The sequence below is a fragment of the Prionailurus bengalensis genome, chromosome A2 (genome assembly GCF_016509475.1).
Source record: "Prionailurus bengalensis isolate Pbe53 chromosome A2, Fcat_Pben_1.1_paternal_pri, whole genome shotgun sequence".
NCBI lineage: Eukaryota > Metazoa > Chordata > Mammalia > Carnivora > Felidae > Prionailurus > Prionailurus bengalensis.
In genome coordinates, this window is record NC_057348.1 from 91,045,711 (window position 1) to 91,069,303 (window position 23,593).

Below are 23,593 nucleotides of genomic sequence, written 5' to 3' on the forward strand. Positions count from 1 at the left end.
ACATGCACCCCAATGTTTATAGCAGCACTATCAACAACAGCCAAAGTATGGAAAGAGCCCAAATGTCCATTGATGGATGAATGGATAAAGAAGATATGGTATATATAAAATATGGAGTATTACTTGGCAATCAGAAAGAATGAAATCTTGCCATTTACAACTACGTGGATGGAACCAGAGGGTATTATGCTAAGCAAAATTAGTCAGAAAAAGACAAATATCCTATGACTTAACTCATATCAGGACTTCAAGACACGGAACAGATGAATATAAGGGAAGGGAAGCAAAAATAATATAAAAACAGGGAGGGGGACAAAACATAAGAGACTCTTAAATAATGGAGAACAAACAGAGGGTTACCAGAAGGGTTGTGGGAGGGAGGGACAGGCTAAATGGATAAGGGGCATTACGGAATCTACTCCTAAAATCATTGTTACACTATATGATAACTAACTTGAACGTAAATTTAAAAAACAATAAAATATTAAATAAAGAAAAAAAAGACTGTGTGGTACTGATATAGGTAATAGACAAAAAAATGAATGAGAGAGAGTAAAGAATTCAAAACTAGAGCCACAGAGTATGCCCAAATGATTCTTGATAAATGTGCAAAAGCACCTAATGGAGGAAAGACAGCCTTTTAACAAATCCAACTAGACACCCATAGGCAAAATGAACAAAAGCAATGAAAAGGTCAACCTTGGGTTTATACTTTATGTAAGAATAATTCAAAATGGATCAAAGACTTACACATAAAACATAAAGCTATAAAACTTATTAAAGATAAAACATTCTTAGATTTGACACCTAAAGCAAGAAAAAAAATGATAAGTTGAACTACATCAAAATTAAGCTTTAACTCCATGAAAGACTGTTCAAGAGGATGAAAAGGTAAGTCTGAGAGTGGAAAAAATATGTGCAAATCCACATTCGAGAGAGGATTATTATCTAGATTTTATAAAGAGTTCTCAAAACTTAACAGTAAAAATACAAAGAGTTCAATTGGAAAATGGGCAGAAGACATGAGAAGCCATGTCCCTGAAGAGGATATACTAATAAAAAATAAGCATATGAAAAGATGTTCAACATCATTAGCCACTAAGGAAATGCAAATTAAAACCACAATGAGATATCATTAGACATCTATCAAAACTGCTAAAAAGTGACAACATCAAAGGCTAGTGAGGATATGGAGAAATTAGAACAGTCACACACTGCCACTGGCAATGTAAAATGGTACCACTAGTCTAGAAAACAGATTGGCAGTTTCTTAAACTCTAAACATACAACTACCATGTGATCTAACAACTGCACTCCTAGGCATTTATCCCAGAAAAATGAAGACTTATGATGATATTAGGACTTATAAAATTAGAAATATACATTTTGGTCTTTGTCCATGGTTCCTGGCACATAGTTCCTAAAATCAATATAATTTTCTTTTTTTTTTTTATTTTTTTTTCAACGTTTATTTATTTATTTTTTGGGACAGAGAGAGACAGAGCATGAACGGGGGAGGGGCAGAGAGAGAGGGAGACACAGCATCGGAAACAGGCTCCAGGCTCCGAGCCATCAGCCCAGAGCCTGACGCGGGGCTCGAACTCCCGGACCGCGAGATCGTGACCTGGCTGAAGTCGGACGCTTAACCGACTGCGCCACCCAGGCGCCCCGTTGTTTTATAATTTTCTAATTGATAAAGAGCAGTGGAGCATCTTTTGTTCTAATATTTGGCCTTTTTTCTTAGTCCTAAAAAGCTCCAAAGAATAAAGGTGAAAAGGGTATCTTTTGTTACTCATAACTGTGGGGGATAAACTTAGGAACCCCCCCCCCCCGGGCTTACACCAATGGGTTAACAAGGCATAAAGAAATATAAGGCCATAGGATGCTCACACCCAAGCTTGGGTAAACAAGATTGGCACCCCAACAATAGGGAGGTGCAAAGGAACCCCAGGATCGGGCACAAAGGCGCCCAATACAAAGATTTATGAGGTAAGCAAGATTAGGTGTTCAGGGCAGAAGTGCCCCCCAATTTAGTACTATAGCAAAAAGCTGCTTTCACAGGAGGAAAGGACCAAGTTACATAAACAGGTAAATTGAGCTATAGACTGCTGTGATGCAGGTGAAGCTGCCCAGAGCTGAGATGATTAACAAAAGAAAGGTGCCTTATTACCTCTGAGGTTAAGTGTCCTATCTGTCTCATCCCCTAGTCTAGCTAAGATAAACGGAGGTGGTACTTCACGTCCACTATAAACAACCTGCTGCCCAACTGCCTGGTGCCCAGATTTTGTTTTGTTTTAACCCAAACCCCTAACCCCGAATATCTTCAAGACCCCCTTTTCCTCATGTCCCCAAGTTAATGTTCACAGATTCATTGCTTCTTTGTACATGCCCATCATGTTTGCAAGCCTTCTGATCCTAATAAAAATGGGGCTAATAAAAACCCTGATTCAGGGCTCTTGTCTTTTCCCAGACATTAGCCATCTCTTGCTTTTCATCGTGCATCCCGCTCTTCTGCTGGCCAAAAGAGAGCTTTAGACTTACAGTCTATGACATGTAACAAATCTCTTTCAAACCCCATCAAATTTATGCTAAGGAGGTGACTTATGAAAGGTCCCTCAGGACTGGGCAACTGGGTGGCTCAAGTCAGGTGAGTAGTCCTGTCTGACTCTTGATTTCAGCTCAGGTCATGATCCCAGGGTCAAGGATCAAGTCCCACTCCATACCGAGAATGGAGCCTGCTTAAAATTCTCTCTCTCCTTCTGCCCCTCTCCCTGCTAGTATACACATGCTCTCTCCCTCTCCCTGAAAAAAGAAAAAAATAAAAAATAAACATGAAAAGTCCCTAGATAAGCAGTGGATGGGGGGCTGGCTGCTGGGGTACCCAACCATGTGATTAAAGGGCTCAAACTTCTAGTCTCACTCCACTACTCTAACCCACACCCCAACTTCAGGGGCTCTGGGGAGGGAAAAGGGACAAGAGGTTACATTAATAACCAAAGGCCAATAATTTGATCAATCATGCCTATATAACAAAGCCTCCTTAAAAAATCCCTCAAGTATGGGGTTTAAAAACTTCCAACTTGGTGAGCACAGCACATGGAAATTCAAGGAGGGTGACATACCTAGAGAATGAAGCTCCATACCCACCCCCCGAGTCTTGCACTAATGTGTCTCTTCTACCAGGCTATTCCTGAGATGTACCTTTTCATAAAAAGCTGGTCATCTAGTTAGTAAACTATTTTCTTGAGTTCTGTGAGCTATTTAGCAATTCACTGAATCTGAAAAGGGGGTTGCAGGAACCTTTGTTTACAGCCAGTTACTCAGAAACACAGGTGACAACCTGATCTATGATTGGCATCTGAAGTGGGAATAGTCCTATGGTGTCAGAATGGAGTTAAACTCTAGGATACCTAGCTGGTGTTCATTAATACTTGAAGAATTGTTTGGAATAAGGGAAAAACCCACATATCTGGTTGAGAAATGTTGTAAATAGAGTGTTCGCAGAAAAAAAACAGTGAGTAGTTTTGTTTTGTTTTTTAATACTTTCACACAAAAACCCGGAAATGAATCTGTGTAACAGCTTTATTTGAAACAGCCCCAAACTAGAAACAACCCAAAAAGCAAACTGTGGTACATCAATACCATGGAACTACTCAGCAATGAAAAAGAACAAACTATTGATAAATGCAACAACCTGAATGAATCTCCAGATAATAATGATAAATGAAAAGTGCTAATCCAAAAATGTTATATATGTTATTATTCCATCCACAGAACATTCTTGAAATGAGAAAATGATATAAATGAAGAACACATGGGGCACCTGGGTGGCTCAGTCAGTTGAGCATCCGACTTTGGCTCAGTTCATGATCTCACGGTTTGTGGGTTCAAGCCCCATGTCAGGCTCTGTGCTGACAGCTCAGAGCCTGGAGCCTGCTTCGGATTCTTTGTTTCCCTCTCTCTCTGCCCTTCCTCTGCTCACGTGCTCTCTCTCTCTCTCTCTCTCTCTCTCTCTCTCTCTCTCTCAAAAATAAATAAACATTAACAAATTTTTTTTAAAAAAATGAAGAACACATTAGCGGCTGCCAGGTGTTAAGTAAGGAGCAGTTGAGAACACAAAGGAAATGGGTGTGGCTATAAAAGGGAAACAGGAAGGATCCTTGTGGTGATGGAATTGTTCTACACCTTAAATGTATCAATGCCAATATCCTGGATGTGATATGGTACCACTTTTGTATGATGTTACCACTTGGGGGAAAGTAGGAAAAAGGTATATAGGATCTGTTTGTATATTTTTCTTAAAATTGTTATTATCTATAATTATGTCAAAATTAAAAAGTTCATTTTTTCGTTTCACACAAAAAAGTACAAACAGATGAAAAGAAAGTTAATAAATTAATTAAAAGCAAAGCAGTACTTGCCTTTTCCTGCCTTACATCTACCTTTTAACTCTGGATAACTGTGCTGTGTCATGGACTTTTTACTCTCTTACAATTAGAAAAATCTTTCATACATAAATCATAAAAATAGAAAACATATTGTGATTATAAATAACATAATCTCCTTACCAATGTACCCTGGAATCGTCCTGGCTTCTTATACCATGCTCTGTTGCCTTCCTCTTCACAAACACATAGATGATCCATAAGTCCATTACTATATACAAAACATTTTCCTAACAAAGAAGATCCCAACAGTCAAAACCTACTTCACATAACTATGCTATTTTTACAGATGAACAAATTCAAAGTACAAGGAGTTGACTAGAAAATTATGAAAAGAGATATACCTTTGTTTTCACCTTTTAGGATGAAAAATACATACGCTGATTTGCTTATGACATAGCACTAGTCTCTAAACTCAAAGTAGTGAAAAGTAATAGAGTAAATTTTACATTTTCAGAATGTAGAAAGCAAATGCACACAGAAATAAATTCTTTTAGGGTGTATGAGGGAATACAGGGGGGAAATAAAGGACGAAAACCTGTTTTGAAAAGAGAACATGGGTGTACATCCTATTTGACAAGAAGAAAACTGTGGTATACAAGGGAAATTCAGGCAATAAAATTTTTTTTGGACTATACATAAGTGAAACAGACATATAAATAAATAAAAACATACACATAAATCTAACGTACACTTGAAAGTTGCTTAGAGAGATGTTAAAAGTTCTCATCACAAGAAAATGTTAATTATGTTAATGTAATGTTAATTACATTAATTCATTATGTGGCACACCTAAAACTAATACAATGTTATATGTCAATTATATCCCAATTAGAAAAATACACTATTTAAAAAGGTTCTTCTCACCAATGTAAATTGTGCTATGCTTTGTCCCTTGCTCTCTATTTATACTGCTCAATCTAGACATTCATCAGCTCCCACCTAATTTACTACAACTTTCCCTAATAGCAACTCCTTCCAATTATTGGACTCACTCTAGCTGCCAAAATTACCTTTTCTGTTCAACCATGTATAATTCTGTGAGTTTCATAATATGTAAGTCTATGTGTTTTTAAGGATTTCTGCTTTTAAGGATTTCTTAAATGTGTAGGAAACTACCTTCCCTTTTACTCTCCTATAATCCATGTATACTTTCCTCCATCTGAAATATGCCTATTGTTCATTCCATCTCAGTACTGTGTTCATCAGAGGGGCATCTATGTCCAAGCCAACATTCTCATAGTCCAAGCAATCTGTTTTCTGCTACTTAAACATGTTTGAGGGGCACCTGAATAGCTCAGTTGGTTAAGCATCCGACTTCAGCTTGAGTCATGATCTTGTGGTTCATGGGTTTAGCCCTGCGTCGGGCTCTGTGCTAATAGCTCAGAGCTTGGAGCCTCCTTTGGATTTTGCGTGTTCCTCTCTTTTTCTGTCCCTCCCCACCTTGTACTTTCTCTCTCTCTCTCAAAAATAAATAAACATTAAAAAAAATTTTAACATGTTTAAAATATCATCTTTATAAAATTGTGGAAGATTGATAAAGGAATTGCTATTTTTTTCCCATCTAATAAAAATACATGACTACTCTTTTCAAATTCACATAAACCATACTATCCTGATAAAATAATGATTTCTAAGCATTATATTCACACACCAGTTGGATGACTGTTGGATGAATGTTCTAGGATGGGCAGAACTCTCAGACTAAGGAGGAAGCTAGAGTCTAAGATTCCTTACACTTTTAATTGTGCTCTTGTGAGACACATACTCAAATATTAAATCACCCGATACTTTAATCAGCTATATAAAAGAGTTATAAGTGTTTTATATATATTTGTTTTAGGGCTAGACTCCATCACGTACAACTAAGTATGTGCCAAAAAGCATTTCTGCATGAGGATAAAGAGGCATGAACTTTAAAAAATTAACAAAAAATATTTTTCAAACAAAAATGAATAAAGTAACATTTAAAAACCTAACAAGATTTTCAGGATAACTAGTACACATACCTTTGGAGAATGGGCTCCTTTGCGCTTGCAGTCGAATTTTAACGACATCCAGAGGAGTCACTATGAAGAAACATAAATTTTAATTAATAATACCTGTAAATTATACAGATATTTGTCCAAATATGACAAAATGTAGCAAATCATACCCCTCTTCATGACTATATGAGTAAGATTATTTATCTCAAAGTGGTTTTAAATGTAACATTCTAATTTTTTGCCCTTGGATTCTGTTTAAAAGAGGATCAATGAGAAGACAATTACTTCTCTCATCACTAAGCTATCATTTATAATATTTCTATAATAATTCCATTCCAAACCTAAAATACTAGTATTTTTAAGAAACTTCATCATCTAAGGTAAAGAATAAAAGTTTTAGAAGTCTATATAAAAATTTGAGAATAACTCTATTACAAGTAATCAACAATATTAGTTTTTCTAACACATTAAATTTAGCTATATCAAATAAAAACTATAGATAATGAAAAAGTGAGTAAGCTAGCCATAAATCGTCTTTACTGTCACATTGTGTTACTCCATTTGGGAATAGCACAGTAAAGGAGAATTGTTTTCATTTGCATGCTATTTTATCCAAGTAGGAAAAAATGCCGAATAGTGGATGAAGAAACCTTTTCCTTATCTGAGAATGAGGAAGTCACATTAGATTATCTTTAAGGTCTTTACAACACTAACTGAAGTGAGATAGCACATCCAACAGTAATACATTTATATGTGTTCTAATCATCTGCTATCTTATCTAAATAAACTAGCCATCTATCACCTAACTATATTGTTTGTCTTTCTCTAGAAGAAATAGACTGTAAAAAACAGAAAATGTGGCCAAAGGAATTTAAGAAATTCACTGTTAATGCAAGCAAAAGAAAACGTAACTTGTATTTGTTGCTACCATAAGTTGCCCAAGTTCTAAATCATTCATTATACTAATATTTTATCCTATTTTCTTGTTTCCTTTTAAAAAAGGCTAATAGAGTCATAAAAGTTCAATATTGACAGGCACTTCAATATTGGTCTGAGCCCCTGATTTCATAGGTAAAAATGAAGTTCAGAGAGAAGTAGGGACTGTCTCAAACTGCACTCAGCCTAAGAATGGCAAAGACTGTAATAAAATTCAAGTCTCTTGATTCTCTCTCCAGAGTTATTTTTATGTTACGCTGATGGAGAGATATGATGAAGCATGAATGATAATACTATCATTATTTCAGACAGTAAATTCAAATGGAAATCTATAAACAGTTACATAATCTATAACATTAACATTATTTTACCTATTAGCGATGTCAGGATAGCTCCAGTACAAGAGGCAAACATTTGTTGAAGGGGTGTCACTTTGATAATCTGTGGTCCCTCTGACTCAGGATCCATATTTTTAACTGACTAAAGAAAAATCTGTTAAGGAAAATCAAAATTTAAAATAGGAGTTTAATGAAAATGCCCTCAGATCTGACTGCTAAAAATTAAATCATCTATAAAAACAGTAGCCAGCATTAATATCAAAGCACGTGCTGTTGACCACAATCAAAAATAAATATATATAAGTTCTACACAAAGGCACTAACTACACAATTGTCATTAATAGAACATGCACTCTGATTTTCCAAAAATGGTAGTGCACTTAAGCTGTGTGAGCAGCTTCACATTTGTAAGACAGTTCATAGAGCAGTAAGAATACAGACTCTGGCCATGTAACAGAATGAAGGCACCTGATCAACAAGGCCCAGAGTCTGTGTATTTAGCCTCATAAGAACTACGTATATACCCTAATATAGAGCTAGCAAATATATCATTATTTCTGCTGCATGCCAAAGTTGCTCCAAAGGTATAAAATAAAAACACATAATCTTCAAAAGAAGCATTATCTTAGAAAAATTTGATGTGAAAAGCAATATATACTCTTTTCTAAAAAGTCAGTTAATATAAAGAAGTATAAAAACCACTTATAGGGGCGCCTGGGTGGCGCAGTCGGTTAAGCGTCCGACTTCAGCCAGGTCACGATCTCGCGGTCCGTGGGTTCGAGCCCCGCGTCGGGCTCTGGGCTGATGGCTCAGAGCCTGGAGCCTGTTTCCGATTCTGTGTCTCCCTCTCTCTCTGCCCCTCCCCCGTTCATGCTCTGTCTCTCTCTGTCCCAAAAATAAATAAACGTTGAAAAAAAAAAAGAAAATTAAAAAAAATAAATAAATAAATAAAAACCACTTATAAACCTTTTATTCAAAAATAACCACTAGCAATATAAGGGTATCACCTTTCCAAATGTCTATGTACACACAAATGCATATATAAGTATGTACATGTATATAACATATACACACATGCACCTGCAGATTACACATAATAAATCAAACACGTACAAACATTTGTATACCTGTGTACATGCATCTTTTTAAAAAAACAAATAGGTTAATACTATTCATAATGTTTAGTAGCAGTGTGGACCCTTAAAAATACATTACAGACATTGTATCAATAAATATAGATTTATACTATCATTTCTAATACTTTGAGTTTTTGATTATATTTAATCAGTCTCACATTGTTGGATATTTAGGTCACTGTCAAATTTTCATTATTCATTCACTCATACACTCTTGTATAAATATCCTCATATACATAGTTTTTTGTAGTCTTCCTAGAATTACTATATAAGAAAAAGTAAGCTTACTAGGCTTAACTAAAAACTTGAGATAAATTGCCAAAATGCTTTCCAGAAAGACTGGACCAATTTATACTTTCACTGGAAATAAATGAGTTCCTATTAACCCAGAATTTCACCAGACTCACTCACTCACTCTCTCTCTCTCTCTCTCTCTCTCTCTCTCTCTCACAAACACACTTTGGTATCACTTATTTTTTTTGTGAACAATTTGAAAGTAGGTTGAATACATCACACCTCTTCATCCTAAAAACCTCAGAATATTCTTAAAAAAAATTTTTTTTTAATGTTTATGTTTTTGAGAGAGAGAGAGAGAGAGAGAGAGACAGAGCATTAAATCATCTATAAAATGATGGGAGAGGGGTAGAGAGAGAGGGAGACCACAGAATCTGAAGCAGGCTCCAGGCTCTGAGCTGTCATCACAAAGCCTGACCTGGGGCTCGAAAGCACAAACTGTGAGATCGTGACCTGAGGCGAAGTCAGATGCTTGACCAACTGAGTCATCCAGGTGCCTTACCTCAGAATATTCTTACATTTCACAGTAACATTATCAAATTGAGGAAACTTAATTTAGAGAGTATCCTATGGTTCATATTCCAATTTTATCAATCATCCCAATAATGAACTTCATAAAAATGGTAGTCTTATCATTTCTTCGGACTTTTCTTACTACTCACCTGGTTTAAGTCTTTTCCTCAACTCTATGCTGCAATATTTTGTTTGTAACATCAGTAGCTGAAAATCTGTAGTGAAAAATGAAAGTAATTGTCTTATTTTTTCACACAAGAAAAGGAGAACCTAAGGAAAGGAGTATGTAAAAAAAAAAACAAAAGACAAATCAACAAATATTTACTGAGTATCCTCTTTTACACACTTTGAGGAATATTGCCACTGTAAATTTATTCCACTAAAAAAAAACCCCAAAACAATTCTAGAACCTGCACACTCTGATTAACCTTAGCATCACTGAGTCAGTAAGATTTTGTGCTGCAAAATTAAGTATTCAGCATTATCTATCTATGAAGTATTTTTTAGGAAAAAAGTTTAATCTAAATCTAAACAATCCACTGGATCTAAGTTCCAATTTATAGGAAATTCAGAGACTCAAGTAACATGGTTAAGAATACCACAAAATAGGAGAAATTGTAACACTCTATAGGACTATTGTCTTGGTTTCAACAAATGAAATTAAGGTGGGAAAAAAGCAGGGGAGGGAGAACTGTTCTAGTATAAGGAAATCTTGTGAGAGTTACCAACCAAATACATCTTGATTCAAATAAATGAAATTTTAAAAGTCAGTTTGAGGGTAAATAAGGAAATCTAAACATCGTCTACATATCAGATATTAAACAATTATTATTGATTTTGTTTGATGAGATAATAGTACTATGGTTATACTGGAAGTGTCTTTTTTTTCAATTAGAATTTTTATTTATTTATTTTTAGAGAAAGAGAGAGAATGAGAATGAGAAAGAGAAAGAAAGAGAGTGTGTGCCATGAAGGGGGAAGGGCAGAGAGAGTGCATCCCAAATGTGGATTACTTTCACAACCATGAGATCATGACCTGAGCTGAAATCAATAGACACTTAACGGACTGAGCCACCCAGGCACTCTCAGAAGTGACTTTTTTTTTTTTTAAAAGACAGTCACAGTGTAAGTATTATAAAGCTAAAGTGTTATGATAGCTGCAGTTTACAATACTTCAGAACAAATAAATATACTAATGTTAATAATCTGCTGGGGTGCCTGGGTGGCTCAGTCAGTTAAGAGTTTGACTCTTGGATTGAGCTTCACGCTGGGCATGAAGCCTGCTTAGGATTCTCTCTCTCCCTCTACCCTTCCCCTGCTGTGCACACACTCTCAAAACAAACAAACAAACTCCTAAATCTAGGTGGTAAATATACCATAAGTTTTTCACTGTTCTGTATTTTTCTGTATATGGGAAAATTTGAACAATGAAATTTTTTTAGTTCCTGAAATTTATGTAGAAACTTCAAGTCAAGTCCAAGAAAATACTTTTAACATTTGTTTATTTGAACATAGTTAAGTGGAAAAATAATAAACATATGCTAGAATATAGGTGTACTCCTCCTCCAGAAAACTAAAAAGGCCTACAATGCTTTATTTTGACATCCTTTCCAGCAAAGTTGTTAACCTGAATATGCTCAAACCAGAAAAAAGAGTCAAAAAAACTGATATATTTCTAACAATTATATAGAATTATATAGAATGTAAGTCAGAAATTCAGTTGTAACATTTGAGAACTCAGAATTAAGGTTATTGGACTTTTTATTTCTTAATAGAAAAGTATTTAAAAAAATTATAGCAGCAATTTTTATAAGATCATAATCTACTTAACAATGAGATCTGAAAAATTAGTCTCTTTTTCAATTTATCTGAAAAATAATATGGGAAAAAATGAAGAACATAACCACAGATTTGGAGGCAGATGGAGAAAAAGTGGGAAGTAATAATCATTGAGGACTGTCTAGAACTTGTAACATATTCTCCAGTGTTTTAAATTCCTTACAGTCCAATCATCCTACTTATCTTTTTTCTTTGCATCCTTCTACTCTTCTATTGGGGGAAATGATTTTAACATTAATATATCCTGTAAACTCAGTATATTTCATAAAGAAATATTCTGCAAGAAAAGCTTTTTCCCCAAGTCCCCCAGCTCCTATTTTTTACACCTTTTCTGCATTCTACACAGTACTTAAGTTGGTATTAATAGTTTGGTATACACCGCCAAGGTGATTTTGAAGTATAAAAGGCAAACATTCTCAAGCATGAATAATGAACGAGCCCTCCTTGGGGCAAGAAATAAATTTAATTAGTGACAAAATAATACTCAACCAAACAATGGATGGAGAGGCTTTAGTTAAGATTAGGGCAATACCCAAGTTGGAGGACAGTAAATCAACACATACTTCGTATCATCAGAATTTTTAATTTTTTTCAGTCAAATATGTTAACTGCTATCTTTTTTTTAAATTTATGTTTTTATTTTATTTCTGAGAGAGAAAGAGAGAGAGAGAGAGAGAGAGAGTGTGTGTGTGTGTGTGTGTGTGTGTGAGCAGGGGAGGGGCAGAGAGAGGGGGAGACACAGAATCCAAAGCAGGCTCCAGGCTCAGAGCTGTCAGCACAGAGCCTGATGAGGGGCTCGAAATCCCAAATTGTGAGATCATGACCTCCACCGACTGAGCTACCCAAGCGACCCTAGTTTTACAATTTTAGATCTTATATTCAAATCTTAACCCACTTGGGAGTTGATTTTTGTGTATGGTATAAGAGAAGGGTCAAAGTTCTTTTTTTTTTCCTTAATATTTATTTATTCTTGAGAGAGAGAGAGAAAGAGAGAAACAGAGTGTGAGTGGGGGATGAGCAGAAAGAGAGGGAGACACAATCCAAAGCAGGCTCCAGGTTCTGAGCTGTCAGCACAAAGCCTGACGCACTGCTCAAACTCGTGAATAAGAGAGATCTTGCCCTGAGCCGAAGTTGGACACTTAACCAAATGAACCATCCAAGTGCCCCCAGGGTCAAAATTCTTATATTGTTAATGTAGTGAAGTTTATCTATCTTTCCCTTTATAGACAATACCTTTTTGTTTCCTCTTTAAGCAATCTTTCCTTACTTAAAAGTCCAAAAAACATATGCCTCCCTAGGTGTGTTGAAGTTGTGCTATTGAACAGATATTAATTCTTTAATCTAAGTGTAATTTTTTATTAAAAAAATGTTTTTGGGGCGCCTGGGTGGCTCAGTCGGTTGAGCGTCCAACTTCGGCTCAGGTCATGATCTCGCAGTCCGTGGGTTCAAGCCCCGCGTCAGGCTCTGTGCTGACTGCTCAGAGCCTGGAGCCTGTTTCAGATTCTGTGTCTCCCTCTCTCTCTGACCCTCCCCCGTCCATGCTCTATCTCTCTCTGTCTCAAAAATAAATAAACGTTAAAAAAAAAAAGTTTTTTTTTTTTTAAATGTTTTTAATGTTTATTCATTTTTTTTTAGAAACAGAGCACAAGTCGGGGAGGGGCAGAGAGAGAGGGAGACACAGGATCTGAAGCAGGCTCCAGGCTCTGAGCTGTCAGCAGAGAGCCCCACATGGGGCTTGAACTCATGAACTGTGAGATCACGACCTGGGCCGAAGTCAGTCACTTAAATGACTGAGCCACCTAGGCACCTTTAAGCAGAATTTTTTAAATAGCATGTGAAATAGTGAGCCAATTGCATCATTTTCCAGGTGAAAACAGGTAACTATTTTCTCCAGGTCCAATTACTAAATAATCCCTCTCTTCTCCTCTAAACAGGTGCTTTGTGGAACTGTTTCTAGGCTCTCTATTCTATTCTGTTAAACTTATCCATACTTAAACCTTACCACACTGCATTATTATGTAGTTGTAATAGGCGCTTATATATGTGGTAGGGTAAATCCACCCTACCTGTTCTTCAGAAATGTCATGGCTGTTCTTGGCCCTGAGGTCTCTCATGTAAATTTAAAAATCATCCACAGGGCTCCTGAGTGGCTCAGTCAGTTAAGTGTCTGACTCTTGGTTTTGGCTCAGGTCATGATCTCACAGTTGTGAGATCAAGCCCCTCCACTCAGTGTGGAGCCTGCTTAAGATTCTCTCTCTTCCTCTCCCTCTGCCCCTTCCTTGGCTCATGCTTTTTTTCTTTTCCTCTCTCTTTCCAAAAAAATAAAAAATAAAAATAAAGAGAAAGTCAATCAAAACACTACTGAGTCATCACACAGAAAGACAGCAAGAGGGAAAAAAAGTAACAAAGAATTACAAAAATAACCAGAAAACAATTAACAGATGGCAGTAATTACACAACTATCAATAAATTACTTCAAATGTAAATGGTCTAAACGCTCAAATCAAAAGACATAGGATGGCGGAATGGATAAAAAACCAAGACTCGGGCGCCTGGGTGGCGCAGTCGGTTAAGCGTCGGATTTCATCCAGGTCAGGATCTCGCGGTCCGTGAGTTCGAGCCCCGCGTCGGGCTCTGGGCTGATGGCTCAGAGCCTGGGGCCTGTTTCCGATTCTGTGTCTCCCTCTCTCTCTGCCCCTCCCCCATTCATGCTCTGTCTCTCTGTCCCAAAAATAAATAAACGTTGAAAAAAAAAAAAAACCAAGACTCATCTATATGCAGACTATATTTCAGACCTAAAGACACATAAAGAATGAAAGTGGAAGGATGGAAAAAGACACCATATGAACAGAAGCAGAAAAAAAAGGCTGGTATCTGATCTGAGTAAAAACTCAAATCAGATAAAACAGACTTTGAAACAAAGACTGTAATAAGAGACAAAGTATTTACATAATGATAAAGGGGCAATTCAACAAGAAGGTATAACAATTGTTGTAAATATCCACAAACCCAACACTGGAGCACCTAAATGCATAAAACAAACATTAACAAACATAAAGGGAGAAATTGAGAGTAACACAGTAATAGTAAGGGACTTTAACACCCCTTATATCCATGAATACATCATCCAAGCAGAAAATCAATAAGAAAAATGAACAAAGTCTTTGAACAAGACATTAGACCAGATGGACCTAACAGGTATATACAGAACATTTAATCCAAAAACAGAATACATATTCTTTTTAGATGCACATGGAACATTTTCCAAGATAGATCACATTAAGGCCACAAGTCTCAATAAATTTAAGAAAAGTGGAATAACATGCATCTTTTCCAACCACAACAGTATTAAAATAGAAATTAATCACAAGAAAAAAAAGAGAGAAAATGCAAACACATGGAGGCTATGCAACATGGCAATAAACAGCCAATGGTCACCAAGAAATCAGAGGAAATTAAAAAATACGACTAGGGGCGCCTGGGTAGCTCAGTCATTTAAGCATCAGACTTCGGCTCAGGTCATGATCTTGCAGTTCACGGGTTCGAGCCCCACGTTGGACTCTGTGCTGACAGCTCAAGCCTAGATCCTCCTTTGGATCCTGTGTCTCCCTAGCTCTCTGCCCCTCCCCCGCTCACACTCTGTCTTTCCCTCTCTCTCAAAAATAAATAAAACATTTAAAAAAATGCTTTTTAAATTAAATAAATAAATAAATAAATAAATAAATACATCTAGACAAAAATATAATGGTCCAAAATCTTTGGGATATACCAAAAGCAGTTCTGAGGTAAGTTGATAACAACAAAGGCCTACCTACAGAAGAAAATTATCAAAAAAATCTAACTTTATACCTAAAGGAATTAGTAAGAACGAAGCCCAAGATGAGTAGGAGGAAGGAAATACTTGAGCATAAATAAATGAAATAAAGACCAGAAAAAGAAAAAAAAATTGATGAGACCAAGAGCTGGTTCTTTAAAAATATAAACAAAATTGATAAAACTCATTTTAAAAAAAAGACACATAACGAGAAATGAAAGAAGAATAGTAACAACTGACACCAGAGAAATACAAAAAAATTCTAAGGGAATACTATAAAAAATTATGTTTGGAATTTAGACAACCTACAAGAAATGGATAAATTCCTAGAAATATAGAATCTTCCAAAACTGAATAAAGAAATAGAAAATCTGAACAGACCAATTACTAGTAACAAAATGGAATCAGTAATCAAACAACTCCCAACAAACAAAAGTCCATTTAGAGAAGAGTTCACACCTATTGTCCTCAAACTATTCCAAAAAAACAGAGAGGAAAGAAAGTTTCCAAATACATTCTATGAGACCAACAATACCCTGATTCTAAACCAGACAAAGACACTACAAAAAAAGAAAACTACAGGCCTCTATCTCTGATGAACACAGATGCAAAGGCCCTCAACATAATGTTAGCAAACCACACTGAACAATAAGTTAAAAGGATCATTCACGATGATCAAGTGGTATTTAAGTATGAGTCAATATTCACAAACCAATCACTGTGATATACCACGTCAACAAAACAAATGATAAAAATCACAAGATCATTTCAACAGATGCAGAAAAGTATGTGACAAAATCCAACACTCATACATAATAAAAACTCTCAAAAAAGTGGGTTTAGAGGTAACATACCTGAACATAATAAAGGCTATATATGAAATATCCACAGCAAACATCATTAGTAGCGAGCTTTTCCTTATAAATATAGAGCTTTTCCTCTAGCATCAGGAACAAGAAAAGGATGCTCACTCTTGCCACTTTTATTCAACACAGTACTGGAGTCCTAGCTGCAGGAATCAGACAAGAAATAAAAGGCATCCAAATTGATAAAGAAGAAGTCACTACTTGCAGATGACAGGATACTATATATAGAAAACTCTAAAGACTCACCAAAAAGCTATTAGAATAAGTGAATTCAATGGGTACTGAGGAGGGCACCTGTTGGGATGAGCACTGGATGTTGTATGGAAACCAATTTGACAATAAATTCATGTTAAAAAATAAATAAATAAAATGGTTTAAAAAAAGAATAAGTGAATTCAGTAAAGCTGCAGGATACAAGTTAACATGCAGAAATCAGTAGCATTTCTATACACTAACAACAAATTAGCAAAAACAGAAATTAAGTAAATAATTCCATTTGCAATTATGCCAGAAAGGATAAAATATCTAGGAATAAACTCAACCAAGGAGGTGAAAGACCTGTACTCTGAAAACTATGTAACACTGATGAAAGAAATTGTAGGCAACACAACCAAATGGAAAGATATCCCAAGCTAATGGATTGGAAGAATATTGTTAAAATGTCTATACTACCTAAAGCAATCTATTGATTGAATGCAATCCCTATTAAAATGGCAAGAGCACTTTTTTTTTTTTTTTTTGCAGAACTAGAATAGATAATAACAAAATCTGTGTGGAACCATAAAGATCTGGAATACCCAAAGCAATCCTGTGATGGAAGAACAAAGCTGGAGGTATCACATATCACAATCTCAGATTTTAAGATATACTAAAAAGCTGTAATAATCCAAACAGTATGGTAGTGGCACAAAAACAGACACAGATCTGTTGATGGAACAGAACAGAGAGCCCAGAAATGAACCCACACTCAATCAAGTGGTCAATTAAAGTATGACAAAGGAGGCAAGGACAAGATAAACAATGGGGAAAAGACAGTCTCTTCAATAAATGGTGCTGAGAAAACTGGACAGCTACATGCAAAAGAATGAAACTGGACCACTTTCTTACACCATACACAAAAATAAACTCAAAATGGATTAAAGACTCATATGGGAGACCTGAAACCATAAAACTCCTAGAAGGAAATGTAGGCAGTAATTTCCTTGACATCAGCCATAGCAACATTTTTGTAGAGGTCTCCTCAGGGAAGGGAAATAAAAGCAAAAATAAACTATTAGGACTATACTAAAATAAAAAGCTTTTACATGGCAAAGGAAACCCATCTTTAAAAGGCAATATATTAAATGGGAAAAGATATATGCAAATGATTACCCAATAAAGGGTAAATATCCAAAATATAAAATGAACTTACACAACACCAAAAACTAATTGATAGGATTTAAAAAATGGGCAGAAACCCAGATAGACGTTTTTCTAAAGAAGACATACAGATGGCCCCAGACGTATGAAAAGACGCTCAACATCACTCACCATCAGGGAAATGCAAATCAAACCACCGAGAGATATACCTTACCCATCAGAATGGCTGAATCAAAAAGATAAGAAACAACAAGTACTGGCAAGGATGTAGGGAAAAAGGAACCCCTGTGCACTGTTGGTGGGAATGTAAATTGGTGTAGCTACTGTGGAAAACAGTATGGAGGATCCTCAAAACTTTAAAAAAAGAAGTACCATAGGATGCAGTAATTCCACTTATTGGGTATTTCTCTAAGTAAACAAAAACACTAATTCAAAAAGATATATGCACCCCTATGTTTATTGCACTCTTACTTACAATAGCCAAGATATGGAAGCAACCCAAGTATCCACCAACAGATGAACTTATAAGAAGACATGGTGAATATATACATATACGTAAATATAAAGAACCATTACTGAGCCATTTGTAACAACACAGATGGACCTAGAGGGTATTATGCTAATTGAAATACATCAGAGAGACAAATACGATTTCACCTATGTGTGAAACATTAAAAAAAAAAAACCCAAATAAACAAAAAGCATAAACAGACTCATAAGTACAGTGCAGTGATGGCTGCCAGAGGGAGTGGGTGGGGAATAGGCAAAATGGGTGAAGGGGAGTGGGAGATACTCTTTCAGTTATGGATTGAATATGGTACTGGGATACAGAATATAGAGAAACAGGAAATAACCGCTAATGGTATTGTGATAGGATTCTATGATATTATATGGTAGCTACCTATACTTCTGGTGAACATAGCATAACATATAGATACAAGATACTACTTCAAAGCAGTAAGAAAGGCATAATTTCAAAAAATGAAAAATAAAAAAAACATTAAGTGCTGATGAATGATGAGTATGTGGACAAATGGGAAACCTTTTACATACACTGGAGGGAATGTAAAATCATGCAGCCACTGTAGAAAAGTTTGACAGTTTCTCAAAATGTTAAACACAGAATTTTCATATGACCAAGCAATTCCACCACTAGATATCTACCTGGAAGAACTAAAACCACAGCCTAACAAAACCTTGTACACAAATATTCAGAGCATTATTATTCATAACAGCCAAAAGTGGAAACAATTTGAATGCTCAACTGAGAAATAAATAAACAAATGTGGTGTATCCTTACAAGGGAATTTTATCCAATCAAAAAAAAAAAAAAAAAAGAATGAAGTACTAATACATGCTATATCATGGGTAAACCTTGAGAAAACGTTATACTAAATGAGAGAAGCCAGACACAAAAAGACATATTTTATGATTCTATTTATATGAAACTTTCATAATTGGCAAATATGTAGACAGCAGATTCATGGTTGCTAGGGGTTGAGGAGAGGGGGATTAGGGGAATGACTGCCGAATGGCTATCAGCTTTCTTTTTAAAGTTTTTAAAATGTCCTGGAATTAGATGGCGTTGATGATTGCATAAGAATATAAATACACTCAAAGTCACTAAATTATACATTTTAAAATGGTGAATTTTATGTTGTATAAATTTCACCTCAATTTTTTAAAAAACTAGGTGAGGTATTTCTTCACTCTCACAGACTAGGATGCAACTGAGGCTTCTATACATTGCTGGAGGGCAGAGTTAAAAACTTCAGTAATTTCCCATGGTGTTAAATATTCAGTAAACATATGATCCAGCAATTCCAAGAAAAATAAAAACATATGTCCACAAAAGGACCTGTATACAAATGTTCATACCAGCATTATTCATGACAGTCAGAGGTGAGAAGAAACCATCCAAATATAAATCACCAGGTACACTATATTCACACCATGGGATACTACTCAGTGATAAAAAGGAATAAACTATTGTTACATATAGCAACATGGATAAATCATAAAAGGTTTATTTTATGCAAAATAATTTAGAGTTACAACATATAAATTATATGACTTTACTTATATTAGGTTGAAATATAGGAAAAACTATGCTAATAGAAGCCAGAGAACTGGTTACCTCTGATGGGATGAGAAAACAGAAGGAAGAATGAAATAACCTTCTAAAACAGAAATGTTCTATATCTTGATTTTAGAATAAATTACATGGATATACGTATTTATTAGAATTCATCCTGTATGCTTAAAATGTGTGCATTTTATTGTATATGGATTATCAGGAATACAGAAGTCTCCCCTCATCTGCCAGGGGATACATTTCAAGACCCCCAGTGGATGCCTGAAACCTCATATAGTAACAAAGTCAATGTATACTGTTTTTTCCTATACATACACACCTATCATAGTTTAACTTATAAATTAGGCATGTTGAGAAATTAATAATAACTAAAAACAGAATTATAACAATATACTGTAATAAGAGTTATGTGTATATGGTCCCTTCCTCTTTCAAAAGATCTTATTATACTGTACTCATCCTTCTTGTGATTATGTGAGATGATAAAATGTCTGTATGATCTGATGAAGTGAGGTGAACGAAGTAGTGTTAGGCTACCACTGACCTTCTGACAATAGATCAGAAGGAAGATCATCTGCTTCTGGACCATGCAGATAAGGGACTACTGTATTATAGAAATTTTAAAAATTTACATAAGGAGAATTCTATGGGGTCTTATGTAAACCTTTCTCACTGATCATAGCACACTGTAGGTGCTCAATCAATACATAAGGAAAGAAATGAGATAAATATGTAGACTATTTTATGGTCATGGCCAAATAGTATGTATGTATCCTGTATGACCCTTAAGGAATTTACAATCTAGTTCAGAACATGATGTATCACTTATGAACCAGCTCATTATCCTCCTATAGATGCCATAGCAGCCTCTGAATTATACTGTCTCAAGGGAATCCACTTTCAAATTCTGAATCTTCCTGTCTTGCTAATTCTCCATTTTTTACCCTTCACTGAGGTTGTGTTCAAGGACTTGATCCACTGAATTTTCCCTGGTTTTCCAGCCCACCCTCACTTGAGACATGGACCACACCTATCAGTGCCACACCTATCTTTTCATATGCTTAGCCTATGAAGCTAAAAACATAATCTTCAAAAACCCCTAAATTCTCCAATCCACCAGGATGTTGAGATTATAAAATGTGAAAATTGAATTTAAAAGATAGCAAGAGAACACATTTCAAAAGATAATATACCAACAGTTAACAAATGAATCAAATACGAATATTGCTGAAGGCCTCAAATTAGCAGGAGATAAAGGCTCAATCTAAGTTAGGCTTGGTGTGAACAGGGAAGAGGAACAGGTGGAGTCTTAAACAAAAGAAAGAAAATAGGAAAGTGATGACTATTATAGAAGAATGGACAAATTCATTCATTTGCCTAGGCTCTAGAATTAAAAAAAAAATAAATCTGGATATGTGAGAGGTAGTCTGAAAAAGATTAGGCCTCATTTCATAATCACAAAAATTGTAGGGTAGATTGAGCAGATACAGTCTTCATTTACAAATCAGGAAACTGCCTAAGGTAATAAAACTTCTTAGGAATACAGTCAATACTGAGTGGAATTCATTTCTCCTGATTCACAGCCAAATGTTCATTTAATTAGACCATGATTCTGCTCAATGTTCTACAACTTGGCTTAATAAAACTCTAAACTTAAAAAAAAATTTTTTTTTAATGTTTATTTATTTTTGAGAGAGAGAGAGCGCGCGCAAGCATGAGAGGGGGAGGGGCAGAGAGAGAGGCAGACACTGAATCCGAAGCAGGCTCCAGGCACTGAGCTGTCAACACAGAGCCCAACCTTAGGCTTGAACTCAGGAGCAGTGAGATCACGACCTGAGCTAAGGTCAGCTGCTTAACTGACTGAGCCACCCAGGCGCCCCTGCTTAATAAAACTCTTTAAACAAACTTCTCACACAAATTACCTTGCCCCCTTCCCCATTCAGTTCTTCTTGAATGTATACCCTTCACCTGAAGCATACCCTAAGATATACTGTAGCATAAAGTTTATCATCTTATCAACAGCCTGATTACTGCCATGATAGGTAAGGGGGTTTCTATGCATACAGGGCATAGACACATGACCAAATCTTTTCTGTAGCTACTGAAAGATTTGAGCTCCAAAAATATTTTTAATTAACCTTGAGTTACAGATTAGAAACTTATTAACACCAGTAAAACAGACTTTCTGCTTATTCATAGCTTGTCATTATCACCTATAATGAAGTAAAGGGTGTGTCTAAAACCATATGGTACAACTGTTACTGTTTCCTCATTATTATAAATAAGAAAGGTAACTCAGTTTTCACTAGAACATAAAATGAGCTTCATTTTTTTATTTTCTTGAATAGAAATATGTTTAAATTTTTTTTTTTCAATGTTTATTTATTTTTGGGACAGAGAGAGACAGAGCATGAATGGGGGAGGGGCAGAGAGAGAGGGAGACACAGAATCGGAAACAGGCTCCAGGCTCTGAGCCATCAGCCCAGAGCCTGATGCGGGGCTCGAACTCACGGACCGCGAGATCGTGATCTGGCTGAAGTCAGAGGCTTAACCGACTGCGCCACCCAGGCGCCCCTAGAAATATGTTTAAATATTTCCCATATCCCCTAAACTTTCCAAAGACCCTATTTTCCCTTCCTATCACTGTAATTCCCTACACTAATTTTTTCAAGAGTACACTGAACCTGTCTCCACGTCAAGGCCATTGTTTTTATCTAGTACTTAACCTTAGTCATCTACTGACAGGCCTATTTTTCAAGTCTTGGCCTTCTTGAAATCTTGAAGATGGAGGAGCTGGTGTAGAGTTCACCAGAACGACAGCCCTTACTAAGCTCTCTGTGGTACTAGTTAAGCTTTGAAAAATGTTTCATTTCATCCTCATAATATTTCAGAAGTATTAATCACAGCCTTTCCAAAGATTAAAATTAAGGTTCAAAACTACCCAAAGCCAGACAGTGAAGACTGCATGAGCCCAATGTTTGTAATTCTGTGACTTCTGGGAAGTTTCTTTCCCAATTCTCTTCCCACCTCTACGACCTTTTCTCCATCTTTCTCACTATTTCATCATGGTCTGCTCATCACTCCTTCTCTTATTTCACATGCCCTCCTGGGTAATGTCATTTCCTCAAATGACTTTCCTTAAAGTCATTCCTTAAATGACTTTAACTGCATTCTATATTCGTGTTTCTCAATCCTGAAGTTTTTAATAAACATAAAAATCTTGTGCTCTTTCTATAGTTTTACATTTTGGAAACAGGTTGTTTCCCTCAAACAGAAATTCTCATGTTGAATGCTTTGTTCATACTATACCTCCATCTGCCTCCCAAGATCTGATAACCTCTTCCACATCACCCTCTGGCTGAGGGTGTCTAGGCCTCTCAAACCAATCTTTTCCCTCTCTTCACTACCTTCCCCCACCCCCCACCCCCCATCTCTCCTACTTTACAAACAAGTATTACCGATTGGTAATATAGTTTCATGATTTTCTCCCCAGGTCCTTCAACCTAAAGCCATCCACAACTGAACTCTCATTTCCCTTAGCAAACCTGAACCACCTCTTTGTATTCTCCATTTTGGTTAAGGGTTATTACAATCCTATGCTTTAAGGTACCTATCGGTGAAACGGTGATATTGGCACTAACCTCCCCGACCTCCACTAGTTCGAAAATCAACCATTATACAATGAGTGACTATTACGGCCAGATGTTAATGAGTGCAAAATGGTACACGATTGAATCCTTTTCCTCCTTCACAAGTTTACAAGCAGTAACAAACCCAAAATAATTTTTTTGTGAAGCGTTTTCCCACTTACAAAATTATTTCACTTTACAACATATTTTAATGTAATCCTTCTGTAATCCCATTATTATCCCCATGTTACAAGTAAAAAAACTGGCACTCAAAGGGATTAGGTAATTTAACCAAAAGTTACACGCTGCTAAGTGGCCGGTCCAGACCCCAAACCCTAAAGCTT

The 23,593-nt window shown here is 36.0% G+C and overlaps 1 protein-coding gene across 2 annotated transcripts in view; it reads right to left on the reverse strand.

Moving 5' to 3' along the window:
* Positions 1-23,593, reverse strand: part of SLC25A40 (solute carrier family 25 member 40) — a 54,259-nt gene that overhangs the window by 30,049 nt on the left and 617 nt on the right. For both annotated transcript variants that reach the window (XR_006298486.1, XM_043588764.1), the window contains exons 2-5: positions 9,797-9,862; positions 7,738-7,858; positions 6,455-6,514; positions 4,569-4,675 (exon numbers count right to left, since the gene is read on the reverse strand). Coding sequence is in view for 1 of the 2 variants with exons in the window: in XM_043588764.1 (XP_043444699.1) it covers positions 4,569-4,675; positions 6,455-6,514; positions 7,738-7,834 (264 nt within the window). In the remaining variant the exon portion in view is untranslated. The remainder of the gene's footprint in view (positions 1-4,568; positions 4,676-6,454; positions 6,515-7,737; positions 7,859-9,796; positions 9,863-23,593) is intronic.